This window comes from Balaenoptera ricei, chromosome 7 (genome assembly GCF_028023285.1).
Source record: "Balaenoptera ricei isolate mBalRic1 chromosome 7, mBalRic1.hap2, whole genome shotgun sequence".
In the NCBI taxonomy this organism is placed as follows: domain Eukaryota; kingdom Metazoa; phylum Chordata; class Mammalia; order Artiodactyla; family Balaenopteridae; genus Balaenoptera; species Balaenoptera ricei.
This window is the reverse complement of record NC_082645.1, coordinates 94,786,436-94,801,592: the sequence shown is the minus strand read 5'-3', so window position 1 is coordinate 94,801,592 and position 15,157 is coordinate 94,786,436. Positions and strand designations below refer to the sequence as shown.

Genomic DNA, 15,157 nt, shown 5'->3' with positions numbered 1-15,157 from the left:
AACTCAATTTCATTTCTTTTTATGGCTGAGTAATATTCCATTGTATATATGTGCCACATCTTCTTTATCCATTCATGTCGATGGACATTAAGGTTGCTTCCATGTCCTGGCTATTGTATACAGTGCTGCAATGAACATTGAGTACATGTCTCTTTTTGAATTATGGTTTTCTCAGGCTATTTGGGGTCTTTTGTGTTTCCATACGAATTGTAAAATTTTTTGTTCTAATTCTGTGAAGAATGCCATTGGTAGTTTGATAGGGATTGCCGTGAATCTGTAGATTGCTCTGGGTAGTATAGTCATTTTCACAATACTGGTTCTTCCAATACAAGAACATGGTATATTTCTCCATCTGTTTATGTCATCTTTGATTTCTTTCATCAGTGTCTTACAGTTTTCTGAGTACAAGTCTTTTGCCTCCTTAGGCAGGTTTATTCCTAGGTATTTTATTCTTTTTGTTGCGATGGTGAATGGGATTGTTTCCTTAATTTCTCTTTCTGATTTTTTGTTGTTGGTGTATAGGAATGCCAGATATTTCTGTGCATTAATTTTGTATCCTGCAACCTTACCAAATTCATTGATTAGTTCTAGTAGTTTTCTGGTGGCATCTTTAGGATTTTCTATGTATAGTATCATGTCATCTGCAAACAGTGACAGTTTTACTTCTTCTTTTCCAATTTGTATTCCTTTTATTTCTTTTTCTTTTCTGATTGCCATGGCTATGACTTCCAAAACTATGTTGAATAAGAGTGCCGAGAGTGCACATCCTTGTCTTGTTCCTGATCTTAGAGGAAATGCTTTCAGTGTTTCACCATTGAGAATGATGTTTGCTGTGGGTTTGTCATATATGGCCTTTATTATGTTGAGGTAGTTTCCCTCTATGCCCGTTTTCCGGAGAGTTTTTATCATAAATGAACATTGAATTTTGTCAAAAGCTTTTTTGCCATCTATTGAGCTGATCATATGTTCTTTATTCCTTAATTTGTTAATATGGTTTATCACATCGATTTATTTGCATATATTGAAGAATCCTTGCCTCCCTGGGATAAACCCCACTTGATCATGGTGTATGATCCTTTTAATGTGCTGTTGGATTCTGTCTGCTAGTATTTTGTTCAGGATTTTTGCATCTATGTTCATCAGTGATATTGGTCTATAATTTCCTTTTTTTTGTGATATCTTTTTCTGGCTTTGGTATCAGGGTGATGGTGGCCTACAATCAAGATTACTCTACCCAGCAAGGATCTCATTCAGATTTAACAGAGAAATCAAAAGCTTTTCAGACAAGCAAAAGGTAAGAGAATTCAGCACCACCAAACCAGCTTTACAACAAATGCTAAAGAAACTTCTCTAGGCAGGAAACACAAGAGAAGAAAAAGATCCACAAAAACAAACCCAAAACAATTAAGAAAAGGGTAATAGGAACATACATGTCAATAATCTTGAATGTGAATGGATTAAATGACACAACCAAAAGACACAGACTGGCTGAATGGATACAAAAATAAGACCCATATATATGCTGTCTACAAGAGAACCTCTTCAGACCTAGGGACACATACAGACTGAAAGTGAGGGGATGGAAAACGATATTCCATGCAAATGGAAATCAAAAGAAAGCTGGAGTAGCAATTCTCATATCAGATAAAATAGACTTTAAACTAAAGACTGTTACAAGAGATACGGAAGGGCACTACATAATGATCAAGGGTTCAATCCAAGAAGAAGATATAACAATTATAAATGTTTATGCACCCAACGTAGGAGCACCTCAATACATAAGGCAAATGCTAACAACAATGAAAGGGGAAATCAACAGTAATACAATAATAGTAGGGGACTTTAACACCCCACTTACACCAATGGATAGATTATCCAAACAGAAAATAAATAAGGAAACACAGTCTTTAAATGACACAATAGACTAGACAGATTTAATTGATATTTATAGGACATGCCACTGGAGAGTGGCACAATACACTTTCTGTTCAAGTGCATATGGAACATTCTCCAGGATAGATCACATCTTGGGTCACAAATCAAGCCTTGGAAAATTTAAGAAAATTGAAATCGTATCAAGCATCCTTTCTGACCACAATGCTATGAGACTGGAAATCAATTACAGGGAAAAAAAAAACTGTAAAAAACACAAATACATGGAGGCTAAACAGTGTGCTACTAAATAACCAAGAGATCACTGAAGAAATCAAAGTAGAAATTAAAAAATACATAGAAACAAATGACAATGAAAACACGATGACCCAAAACCTATGGGATGCAACAAAAGCAGCTCTAAGAGGGAAGTTTACAGCAATTCAATCTCACCTCAAGAAACAAGAAAAATCTCAAATAAACAATCTAAACTTACACCTAAAGCAACTAGAGAAAGAACAAAAAAACCCAAAGTCAGTAGAAGAAATCATAAAAATCAGAGCAGAAATTAATGAAAGAGAAATGAAGAAAACAATAGCAAAGATCCATAAAACTAAAAGCTGTTTCTTTGAGAAGATAAACAAAATTGATAAACCCTTAGCCAGACTCATCAAGAAAAAAAGGGAGAGGATGCAAATCAATAAAATTAGAAATAAAAAAGGAGAAATCACAAGTGCCACCACAGAAATACAAAGGATTATAAAAGACTACTACAAATAACTATATGCCAATAAAGTGGACAACCACGAAGAAATGGACAAATTCTTGGAAAGGTACAATTTTCCCAGACTGAAGCAGGAAGCATTAGAAAATATAAACAGACCTATCACAAGTAATGAAATTGAAACTCTAATTAAAATCTTCCAACAAACAAAAGTCCAGGACCAGATGGCTTCACAGATGAATTCTATCAAACATTTAGAGAATAGCTAACACTGATCCTTCTCAAACTCTACCAAAAACTTGCAGAGGGAAGAACACTCCCAAATTCATTCTAGAACATATTTAAAAGTGAAGCATTTCTGAAAGTCAGGAAGCAGATGAGATCAGATATTAAGTGAAACCAAACACAGAGGATACAAAAGTTAATAATACATTTAATAGAAGACAACTTGTGAACGTTAGAGTAATCTCAAGGGTCTCCTAACCCAAATAGACAGGTATGAACAACTGCAATTGCCACACTTGCACAATGATAGTAAAAACAGGATGTTACTATGATTCAAACATACTGGACATGCAGCTATATTTTCCTTCCTCTCAGTCCTCTTGCCAGTATTCACCAGTGACTTCAATTCCTTCACTTTTCTATACCTGAGAAACTGAAGTTGAATGTACCCTCATTTGGGGACCATGTCCTGGCTTAACCCTTTCCTCTTATATTAACAAATAAGACAATGAATGTGAAGGTGCTTTATTAACTATGACATACAATGAAAATGTTACTTTTGTTATCTTCTACCAACACCTCTCTCACCACTGCCACCACCACCACACCACCACCACGACTACCATCACCACCAACATTACCACCACCATGAGTACCATCACCACCATCATCACCTATCCCTTTTTTTTCAACCAACCATGTCTACCTGGATTCTGTCTCTGTTTCCTTTAAACCGTGACTGATTCTGACCTCTGGACACTCCTTGGCCTTGACCTAGAATCAAATATTCTCAGATACGAAAGAAACTCATACTAACCACCCCCTTCTTGAGTCTCCTTGTACTTCCCCATTGAGTCCAGTGTAGTGACAAAGAGCTAATTACTTCTCAATGTATCTACTTCATCACTGGACATCTATAATGATCAGAAAATGCTTCTTTACTTTGAAGCTTGAAGACACTGCTTATAAGTATGAAACCCCCTTTATTTTATTTATTACCATGAGATTAATAAGATTGAGAAGGTCAAGCAGGGCCAGAGTTGGTCCAACAGGAAGGGAAGAAAGGAGAATCTAGTGGTCTGGTAACTACCTGGCCATAGTCTTATTTAGAGGAAGTAAAATAAATTTTAAATGTTTTCTGGAATTCAGCCATGAATTAAATCTCCTTGAAAACTCTAAGCATTGTAGCAGTTGGAAATCATAGAGGTATGGAACCATCTGATGAGAGAGAATGAAATTCCAGCATCCAAGAGACTGATTATTTTAAGAAGAATATTGATGAATACTTTTATAATCTCCATTCAGAAGCCAGTATTAATTTGTTTGATTGGGATTTTTTTTAAAAGAACCTATTGATAACACGATTTTATTTATTACTTTTGAAATAAATTTATTTATTTTTGGCTGCTTTGGGTCTTCATTGCTGCGTGTGGGCTTTCTCTAGTTGCAGCAAGCAGGAGCTACTCTTTGTTGCAGTGCACGGGCTTCTCATTGCGTTAGCTTCTCTTGTTGCAGAGCACAGGCTCTAGGTGCATGGGCTTCAGTAGTTGTGGCTTGCAGGCTCTAGAGCACAGGCTCAGTAGTTGTGGTGCATGGGCTTAGTTGTTCCAGGGCATGTGGGATCTTCCTGGACCAGGGCTCAAACCCGTGTCCCCTGAATTGGCAGGAGGATTCTTAACCACTGCGCCATCAGGGAAAGCCCTCGACTGGGATTATTTTTTAAACTTTCAAATGTATCACTCTCTTCGTGACAAGCCTCCTGTTTCTCCCATGACCACATATCTTAAAAGCTTAAAAGCTTTTTATGTAGGAAGCAGTTATTCCTTCTGTTTTTACACCATCAATGTTAATAAAATCATTCCAATTACTTCATTAAAGAGTCTCTCTTTGCCAATGATAATACATTGAGATTGTGTTCTTCCCATTTTTTGTTTCATGGGTGGGTTTTGGGGGAGTTCATGAACCTTCTGATATTACAGGCTGAATTTTGTCTGTAAGTGTAATTCTCTCCATAGCTCTCCATAGCTTTCATTCAGTTCTTAAAGAGTTTATGTCTCCAAAATGTTAAGAATCACTGGTTTAGTGGGTGAATGTGTAGTGTGAATCTTTAAAGTTGAAAATCTCCTATATGTTCCTATTATAAATTCATCATGTATTCACATGATCTTTTTTTTAAAAAAGATTCAATTGTTTTTGGACCATTAGAAATCATTTGCTATCTTCTTTATTATGGAGATCATATACATTTAAGTACATTTTCAGTGTATCAAGAGACATTCTTTCTGATTTACCTAAATAACTTTTTTTTTTTTTTTTTTTTTTTTTTTTTTTTTTTACAGAGAAAGTATACGGTATTGCTAAAAGAGTCCTGAATAGAATCAGAAAGTTCTGCTCTGAGCCCAGTTTTCACTTCGACAGGCTTATATGACCTTGAGCAAAGTCACCTTAGCTCTTGGGGCTTTTGTTCTCTCATGTGGAAAATGCGTGAATGAAAAGAGTGGCTTGGAGTCCAGTACATGATATGCATTCATGTGGAGACTTCACTCAGGATCTCTGGTGTGGGGCTGAGGCTTTCCAGAGAGGGAAGGTCAATCCATTCTCTCTGTCATCAGGTGCTTATTTTACTGACTGTTATCCAAATGCTATTATCCTATCATTGTCCAATTTGTAGGGCCAGCTGTGCCTCTATCTTTCTCTTTCAACAGTAAGTTGAAGTAACATGATTCATTATTATCATTTTCCTTAAACTCAGGCAGTTGCTGGAGAAATTTGATGCCTCACTTGTCTAAAAATTTTCCAAAGTATCTGTGACTTTAGGACTGAGACAAAGATGGACATAATAGTACATCTGGAACACTATAGCATAAACTACCCATAAAGTTCTAATGCACCATTGTTATTGTGTATTTAACCATTGTTCAACTAATTTGTGTCATCTTCACTTTCTTAATCACATTTAAACTATCAGGTTTAGGGGCTTCCCTGGTGGCGCAGTGGTTGAGAATCTGCCTGCCAATGCAGGGGACACGGGTTCGAGCCCTGGTCTGGGAAGATCCCACATGCCGCGGAGCAGCTGGGCCCGTGAGCCACAAGTACTGAGCCTGAGCGTCTGGAGCCTGTGCTCTGCAACAAGAGAGGCCGCGATAGTGAGAGGCCCGAGCACCGCGATGAAGAGTGGCCCCTGCTTGCCACAGCTGGAGAAAGCCCTCGCACGGAAACGAACACCCAACACAGCCAAAAATAAATAAATAAATAAACTATCAGGTTTAAAATACAGAATTTCTTATTTTTCACATTTTAAAGTTCCTAGAGTGATTTCACTCTAATTTTTTAATGAGAGAGTCAACATGGTATTGTACCAAATATAAGGTCTGTTCTAATCTGGCTCTATCCTTTGCTGGCTTTGAACCCTGGCCAGTTGGTGATTAAGAAGAACCATGCATGACTCAAAAGAGTGACAGGCTGGTTTCCTCTCTCCCACTTAGAAAACAAGAAATTGGCTCTTTGCCTTGTCAGCTCTCTTGCTTTAGACAGGCATCTCATTGTTCTTTGATTGTTTGATTGCCACCTGCCTCAGCTCTCCTGGAGACCTGTGACTTTCTACATTTTACAGTCATCATAGCATATATCAGCACACATTAAACACTTTGGAATTAAAAAAAAAATACTTTCAAAGACCAATGTCCAGGAATCAGGAACTGACTGAAAAATCTTAAATAACCACAGGTCATCATTCTGGGTGATTACAGTGGTATTTGCATTTTCGGCTTAAGTGAAGCTACATACCTTGTTGGTCACTAAATATCATGAGAGCAAAAGCTATTAATGTCACAGAAAAATGTCATGAATTATATTAAAAGGTTTGGACTATTTTCCAAGGTAAAATATGAGTGGCCAGTGGTTACATATTCATGTGTTATAAAAAGGGATCATTTGTAGGCAGGCTAAAGGGGTTTTGTTGTAAAAAGGTCTATTTTAGTTTTTCTTTTTAAAACGTGAATACAGAAGACTTTTATTTCTTGACATTTACTTGGAATTTTGTACCCAGTATTTATATAGCATATGAAGAATTTATTAAACCAGAAGATAAATAAAGGAAATTGAGAGATTGTGTTCAAAACTCATATCTGGGTCTCATTTATTTGACAAAAATACTTTCTAAACAAGATCCACATTATACTCTTGAATCTCTTACATGTGTATAAGGCTACACAATGTTCAAGGTGCTTCTGCGCAATTAATTTCAATTGATCCTTGCTTCATATTTTCCCTCAATTAATATGCAATTAAACCAAGACAGAGTTTAAAGGACTAATACATGACAGACATGACTAATGCAATAATAATAATGACCTACTTTATTGAGCAATTGCTATATTTCAGGCATTATGATGAGGATTTTACATTTAATATCTCATTTAATCCTCACACTAACCCTAGGAGGTAGGCATAATTATTACACTTAATCTCATTTTACAGGGTTTAGCTAATAGATGTCAGAGTGATTTTAACCCAGGCAATCTTATTCCAGAACCCTCATATACTTTTAATCATGATGCTGTACAGAATATATTTACTAAGATTTTTTCCCCTTTCTTTTCTTCTTTCACCTTACTACCTTTTTCCCTCCTCTTGCCACTAATGCTGAGGAAAAAAAAAAAAGACCAAAAACGTAACCCCATAGTTAGGCTTTGGAGTAGGGATTCATGGTTTCCTCCATTAGCAGAATTAACTGGAATGGGGTACAGGGTGAGAAAATTCTTCCAACAACTTACAAGATCCAAGGCGGCTGCCAAGATCGATGCATCAGGAATTGTCCCTGGCTCACAGCAGTTTAACAGAAATTGAAAGCGCTTCATGCCTTGTCGGATTGCTCCAAGATTCACCACGTTTTTGCTTTTTCCACCATCTTGGTTGGAAGACAGATGGTCATCAAAACTGTGGCAACCTGTAGGGGTTTTCCCATGTTGGAGGAATGAAGGAGAGAGAGTGTAATGGTTGTAGATTAAAAAAGAGCTTTGAAGTTTCAACAATGCATTTTCTGTAGTGTTGGCCTAAGAACTTTTTCCTGAACTACACTTCCCTCCTCTCTATCTAATGCTTGATTTGGACACCTTGACTTTTAGGAATCTGAGGACACATAGCATATGTAAATAAGGGGTCTTATATAACTATTTTAATATAGAGTCTGATCCATAGAGAACAGACTTGTGGTTGCCAAGGGGGAGGGGTGGGTGAGGGAGGGATGGATTGGGAGTTAGGGATTAGCAGATGCAAACTATTATATATAGAATGGATAAACAACAAGGTCCTACTGTATAGCCCAGGGAACTATATTCAATATCCTGTGATAAACCATAACAGAAAAGAATGTGAAAAAGAATGTATATATATATATATATATGTGTGTGTGTGTATAACGGAATCACTTTGCTGTATAGCAGAAATTAACACAACATTGTAAATCAACTATGCATCAATAAAATAAATTTTAAAAATTAAAAATTAAAAAAATAGATAAATATAGGGTTTGATCGTTTTGCTTTCAGGTCTCTTCTCTAATACTGCTAAGAGGATTATTTAAGATGATTCTACTTCTGTTTTTATGGAAGATGCAAAATCACTGTGCAATTTCAGATCTGTTACAAAAAACTGATATCAAAGACAGTATCTTGATATCTTAGTTACAATGCAAAGAATCCTTGATTATTAGAGTTGTAAAGGAATTGAGAGGTTGGTCATTTAATGCCAGGATTTCCAAACCTGCCTGTGCATCAGAATTATCTGGGCAGTTTTTGAATCTTATTCAGAAGTTCAGAACCAGAGTCTCTGAAAGAGGAGTGTAAGAATGTGTGCTTTGTAAAGCCTCACAGATGATAAGGATGCAGCCAGCCTGACCCCACACGGTGGTCAGAGGTTTAGGAACCACTGATTCATCCTCACTTATTTTTCCATAGTTAAACTGCATACGAATGAGAATCAGTCTAGAGCTTCTTAAAATGCAGACTATCAGATCTCATCGCTAGAGATTTGGATTCCATAGGTCTGCAGGCTATGTATATTTTAAACAAACATGCCACATGATTTTAATACAGAAAGTCTAAGGATCACACATTAAGGAAGAATAATACAAAGCATTGTTCTTCATTTTTTTTTAACCCCAGGTACGTTTTTAAAAACCTAAGTATTGGGGCTTCCCTGGTGGCGCAGTGGTTGGGAGTCCGCCTGCTGATGCAGGGGACACGGGTTCGAGCCCTGGTCTGGGAAGATCCCACATGCCACGGAGCAACTGGGCCCGTGAGCCACAGCTACTGAGCCTGCGCGTCTGGAGCCTGTGCTCCGCAACAAGATAGGCCGTGATAGTGAGAGGCCCGTGCACCGCGATGAAGAGTGGCCCCCACTTGCCACAACAGGAGAAAGCCCTCGCACAGAAGCGAAGACCCAACACAGCCAAAAATCAATCAATCAATCAATAAATTAAAAAAAAAAAAAGCAAGCCACTAGTGTGTATTTGGACCAATTAAAAAAAAAAAAAAAAAAAAAAACCTAAGTATCTCATAGCTTTCCTATAGCTTCTAGTATATATATATACACACACATATATATATATAATATTTAGTTTCTCTTATATAATGCTATAATATTGAATATAGTTTTAAACACCAAGCCCAAATTACTTCCCATGATTCTGAAATGTACTTTCAGCACCTAAGAATATACCCCCTGATTTAGTGCTTGGCTTAATGTGTGCTGACACCATTCATTTGCAATGTTGCAAACTCCAGGTCCTCGCTAAGTTACAGATACCATTACAGGAAACGGCTTTCTCACCTCTTCTCTCAAAAATACCTTGATACCTCCCACCCACTGCCCCACTTCCCCACTTGCTGCCTCAACACAAAAAAAGTGGCCCTCGTAGCCTTTGCTCTCAACTAAGGTGCCCTATATGTAAGCAGGTCATGATTGGTGGTTGCAGATGTATGGTGAATGATTTGTTCCTATTAATATACACTAATGTTCACAAATTTGCATTTAAAAATCAGATCCAGAGTTGGATGTACCCCTTTAATAACTTGCATTCTTTGTAAATAAAAGGGCGATATTTACAATTATGAGCTTGGTTTACCATGAGAGTGTGTACTAGTGGAAAAAGGTGAGCACCTGTTCTTTTAGAAAACACATCCTTTGGAAGCAGTTCAAGCTTGGGAAAAAGATTCCTTTGGACTTTATTACCACAAGATAAAAAATTATGGCATGGGGACTGAACCAAGATGGCGGAGTAGAAGGATGTGCTCTCACTCCCTCTTGCGAGAACACTAGAATCACAATTAGCTGCTGGACAGTCATCGACAGGAAGACACTGGAACTCACCAAAAAAGATACCCCACATCCAAAGACAAAGGAGAAGCCACAATGAGATGGTAGGAGGGGTGCAATCACAGTAAAGTCAAATCCCAGAATGGCTGGGTGGGTGACTGACAGACTGGAGAACTTATACCACAGAAGTCCGCTCACTGGAGTGAAGGTTCTGAGCCCCACATCAGGCCTCCCAACCTGGAGGTCCGGCAACAGGAGGAGGAATTCCTAGAGAATCAGACTTTGAAGGCTAATGGGATTTGATTGCAGAAATTCGACAGGACTGGGGGAAACAGAGACTCCATTCTTGGAGGGCACACACAATGTAGTGTGCACACTGGGACCCAGGGGAAGGAGCACTGACCCCAGGGGAGACTGAACCAGACCTACCTGCTAGTGTTGGAGGGTCTCCTGCAGAGGCAGGGGTGGCTGTGGCTCACCGTGGGGACAAGAACACTGGCAGAAGTTCTGGGAAGTACCCCTTGGTGTGAGCCCTCCCAGAGGCTGCCATTAGCCCCATCAAAGAGCCCAGGTAGGCTCCAATGTTGGGTTGCCTCAGGCCAAACAACCGACAGGGAGGGAACCCAGCCCCACCCATCAGCAGTCAAGCAGATTAAAGTTTTACTGAGCTCTGCCTACCAGAGAAACACCCAGCTCTACACACCACCAGTCCCTCCCATCAAACCTCTTAGATAGCCTCATCCACCAGAGGGCAGACAGCAGAAGCAAGAAGTTCTACAATCCTGCAGCCTGTGGAACAAAAACCACATTCACAGAAAGATAGACAAGATGAAAGGGCAGAGGGCTATGTACGAGATGAAGGAACAAGATGAAACCCCAGAAAAACAACTAAGTGAAGTGGAGATAGGCAACCTTTCAGAAAAAGAATTCAGAATAATGATAGTGAAGATGATCCAGGACCTCGGAATAAGAATGGAGGCAAAGATTGAGAAGATGCAAGAAATGTTTAACAAAGACCTAGAAGAATTAAAGAACAAACAAACAGAGATGAACAATACAATAACTGAAATGAAAACTACACTAGAAGGAATCAATAGCAGAATAACTGAGGCAGAAGAACAGATAAGTGACCTGGAACACAGAATGGCAGGATTCACTGCTGCGGAACAGAATAAAGAAAAAAGAATGAAAAGAAATGAAGACAGCCTAAGAGACCCCTGGGACAACATTAAATGCAACAACATTCGCATTATAGGGGTCCCAGAAGGAGAAGAGAGAGAGAAATGACCTGAGAAAATATTTGAAGAGATTATAGTTGAAAACTTCCCTAACATGGGAAATGAAATAGCCACCCAAGTCCAGGAAGTGCAGAAAGTCCCATATAGGATAAACCCAAGAAGAAACACTCCAAGACACATACTAATTAAATTGGCAAAAATTAGAGACAAAGAAAAATTACTGAAAGGAGCAAGGGAAAAACGACAAATAGCATACAAGGGAACTACCATAAGGTTAACAGCTGATTTCTCAGCAGAAACTCTACAAGCCAGAAGGGAGTGGCATGATATACTTAAAGTGATGAAAGGGAAGAAACTACAACCCAGATTACTCTACCGGGCAAGGATCTCATTCAGATTCGATGGAGAAATCAAAAGCTTTACAGACAAGCAAAAGCTAAGAGAATTCAGCACCACCAAACCAGTTGTACAACAAACGCTAAAGGAACTTTTCTAAGTGGGAAACACAAGAGAAGAAAAGGACCTAGAAAAAAAACCCAAAACAATTAAGAAAATAGTCATACGAACATACATATCAATAATTACCTTAAACGTGAATAGATTAAATGCTCCAACCAAAAGACACAGGCTTGCTGAAAGGATACAAAAACAAGACCCATATATATGCTGTCTACAAGAAACTCACTTCAGACCTAGGGACATATACAGACTGAAAGTGAGAGGATGGAAAAAGATATTCCATGCAAATGGAAATCAAAAGACAGCTGGAGTACCAATACTCATATCAGATAAAAATAGACTTTAAAATAAAGAATGTTACAAGAGACAAGGAAGGACACTACATAATGATCAAGGGATCAATCCAAGAAGAAGATATAACAATTATAAATATATATGCACCCAACACAGGAGCACCTCAATACATAAGGCAACTGCTAAGAGCTGTAAAAGAGGAAATCGACAGTAACACAATAATAGTAGGGGACTTTAACACCTCACTTACACCAATGGACAGATCATCTAAAATGAAAATAAATAAGGAAACAGAAGCTTTAAATGACAGAATAGACCAGATAGATTTAACTGATATTTATAGGACATTCCATCCAAAAACAGCAGAATACACTTTCTTCTCAAGTGTGCACGGAACATTCTCCAGGATAGATCACATCTTGGGTCACAAATCAAGCCTCAGTAAATTTAAGAAAATTGAAATCATATCAAGCATCTTTTCTGACCACAATGCTACGAGATTAGAAATGAATTACAGGGGAAAAAACGTAAAAAACACAAACACATGGAGGCTAAACAATACTTTACTAAATAACCAAGAGATCACTGAAGAAATCAAAGAGGACATCAAAAAATACCTAGAGACAAATGACAATGAAAACACGACAATCCAAAACCTATGGGATGCAGCAAAAGCAGTTCTAAGAGGGAAGTTTACAGCAATACAAGCCTACCTCAAGAAACAAGAAAAATCTCAAATAAATAATCTAACCTTACACCTAAAGGAACTAGAGAAAGAAGAACAAACAAAACCCAAAGTTAGCAGAAGGAAGAAATCATAAAGATCAGAGCAGAAATAAATGAAATACAAACAAAGAAAACAATAGCAAAGATCAATAAAACTAAAAGCTGGTTCTTTGAGAAGATAAACAAAATTGATAAACCATTAGGCAGACTCATCAAGAAAAAAGGGAGAGGACTCAAATCAATAAAATTAGAAGTGAAAAAGAAGAAGTTACAACAGACACCGCAGAAATACAAAGCATCCTAAGAGACTACTACAAGCAACTCTATGCCAATAAAATGGACAACCTGGAAGGTGGACAAATTCTTAGAAAGGTATAACCTTCCAAGATTGAACCAGAAATAGAAAATATGAACAGACCAATCACAAGTAATGAAATTGAAACTGTGATTAAAAATCTTCCAAGAAACAAAAGCCCAGGACCAGATGGCTTCACAGGTGAATTCTATCAAACATTTAGAGAAGAGCTAACACCCATTCTTCTCAAACTCTTCCAAAATATTGCAGAGGAAGGAACACTTCCAAACTCATTCTATGAGGTCACCATCACCCTGATACCAAAACCAGACAAAGATACTACAAAAAAAGAAATATTACAGACCAATATCACTGATGAATATACATGCAAAAATCATCAACAAAATACTAGCAAACAGAATCCAACAGCACATTAACAGGATCATACACCATGATCAAGTGGGGTTTATCCCAGGGATGCAAGGATTCTTCAATATATGCAAATCAATCAATGTGATACACCATATTAACAAATTGAAGAATAAAAACCATATAATCATCTCAATAGCTGCAGAAAAACCTTCTGACAAAATTCAACACCCATTTATGATAAAAACTCTCCAGAAAGTGGGCACAGAGGGAACCTACCTCAACATAATAAAGGCCATATATGACAAACCCACAGCAAACATCACTCAATGGTGAAAAACTGAAAGCATTTTCTCTAAAATCAGGTATAAGACAAGGATGTCCACTCTCACCGCTATTATTCAACACAGTTTTGGAAGTCCTAGCCACAGCAATCAGAGAAGAAAAAGAAATAAAAGGAATACAAATTGGAAAAGAAGAAGTAAAACTGTCACTGTTTGCAGATGACATGATACTACACAGAGAAAATCCTAAAAATGCCACCAGAAAACTACTAGAGCTAATCAATGAATTTGGTAAAGTTGCAGGATACAAAATTAATGCACAGAAATCTCTTGCATTCCTATACACTAAGGATGAAAAGTCTGAAAGAGAAATTATGGAAACACTCCCATTTATCATTGCAACAAAAAGAATAAAATACCTAGGAATAAACCTACCTAGGGAGACAAAAGACCTGTATGCAGAAAACTATAAGACACTGATGAAAGAAATTAAAGATGATAGCAACAGATGGAGAGATATACCATGTTCTTGGATTGGGAGAATCAATATTGTGAAAATGACTCTACTACCCAAAGCAATCTACAGATTCAAGGCAATCCCTATCAAATTACCAATGGCATTTTTTACAGAACTAGAACAAAAAATCTTAAAATCTTAGCCAAAGCAGTCTTGAGGGAAAAAAACGGAGCTGGAGGAATCAGACTCCCTGACTTCAGACTATACTACAAAGCTACAGTAATCAAGACAATATGGTACTGGCACAAGAACAGAAACATAGATGAATGGAAAAGACAGAAAGCCCAGAAGTAAACCCCGGCACCTATGGTCAACTAATCTATGACAAAGGAGGCAAGGATATACAGTGGAGAAAAGACAGTCTCTTCAATAAGTGGTGCTGGGAAAACTGGACAGCTACATGTAAAAGAATGAAATTAGAACACTCCCTAACACCATACTCAAAAATAAACTCAAAATGGATTAGAGACCTAAATATAAGACCAGACACTCTAAAACTCTTAGAGGAAAACATAGGAAGAACACACTTTGACATAAATCACAGTAAGATCTTTTTTGATCCACCTCCTAGAGTAATGGAAATAAAAACAAAAATAAACAAATGGGACCTAATGAAACTTCAAAGCTTTTGCACAGCAAAGGAAACCATGAACAAGACGAAAAGACAACCCTCAAAATGGGAGAAAATATTTGCAAACGAATCAACAGACAAAGGATTAATCTCCAAAATATATAAACAGCTCATGCAACTCAATATTAAAAAAACAAACAACCCAATCCAAAAGTGGGCAGAAGACCTAAATAGACATTTCTCCAAAGAAGATATACAGATGGCCA

At 37.7% G+C, this 15,157-nt stretch overlaps 1 protein-coding gene across 3 annotated transcripts in view; it reads right to left on the bottom strand.

The window, feature by feature from the left end:
* The window catches only part of UNC80 (unc-80 homolog, NALCN channel complex subunit), a 233,754-nt gene that overhangs the window by 145,324 nt on the left and 73,273 nt on the right, over positions 1–15,157 (bottom strand). For all 3 annotated transcript variants that reach the window (XM_059927385.1, XM_059927384.1, XM_059927387.1), the window contains exon 22: positions 7,597–7,769. In XM_059927385.1, coding sequence (XP_059783368.1) covers positions 7,597–7,769 — 173 coding nt within the window. The remainder of the gene's footprint in view (positions 1–7,596; positions 7,770–15,157) is intronic.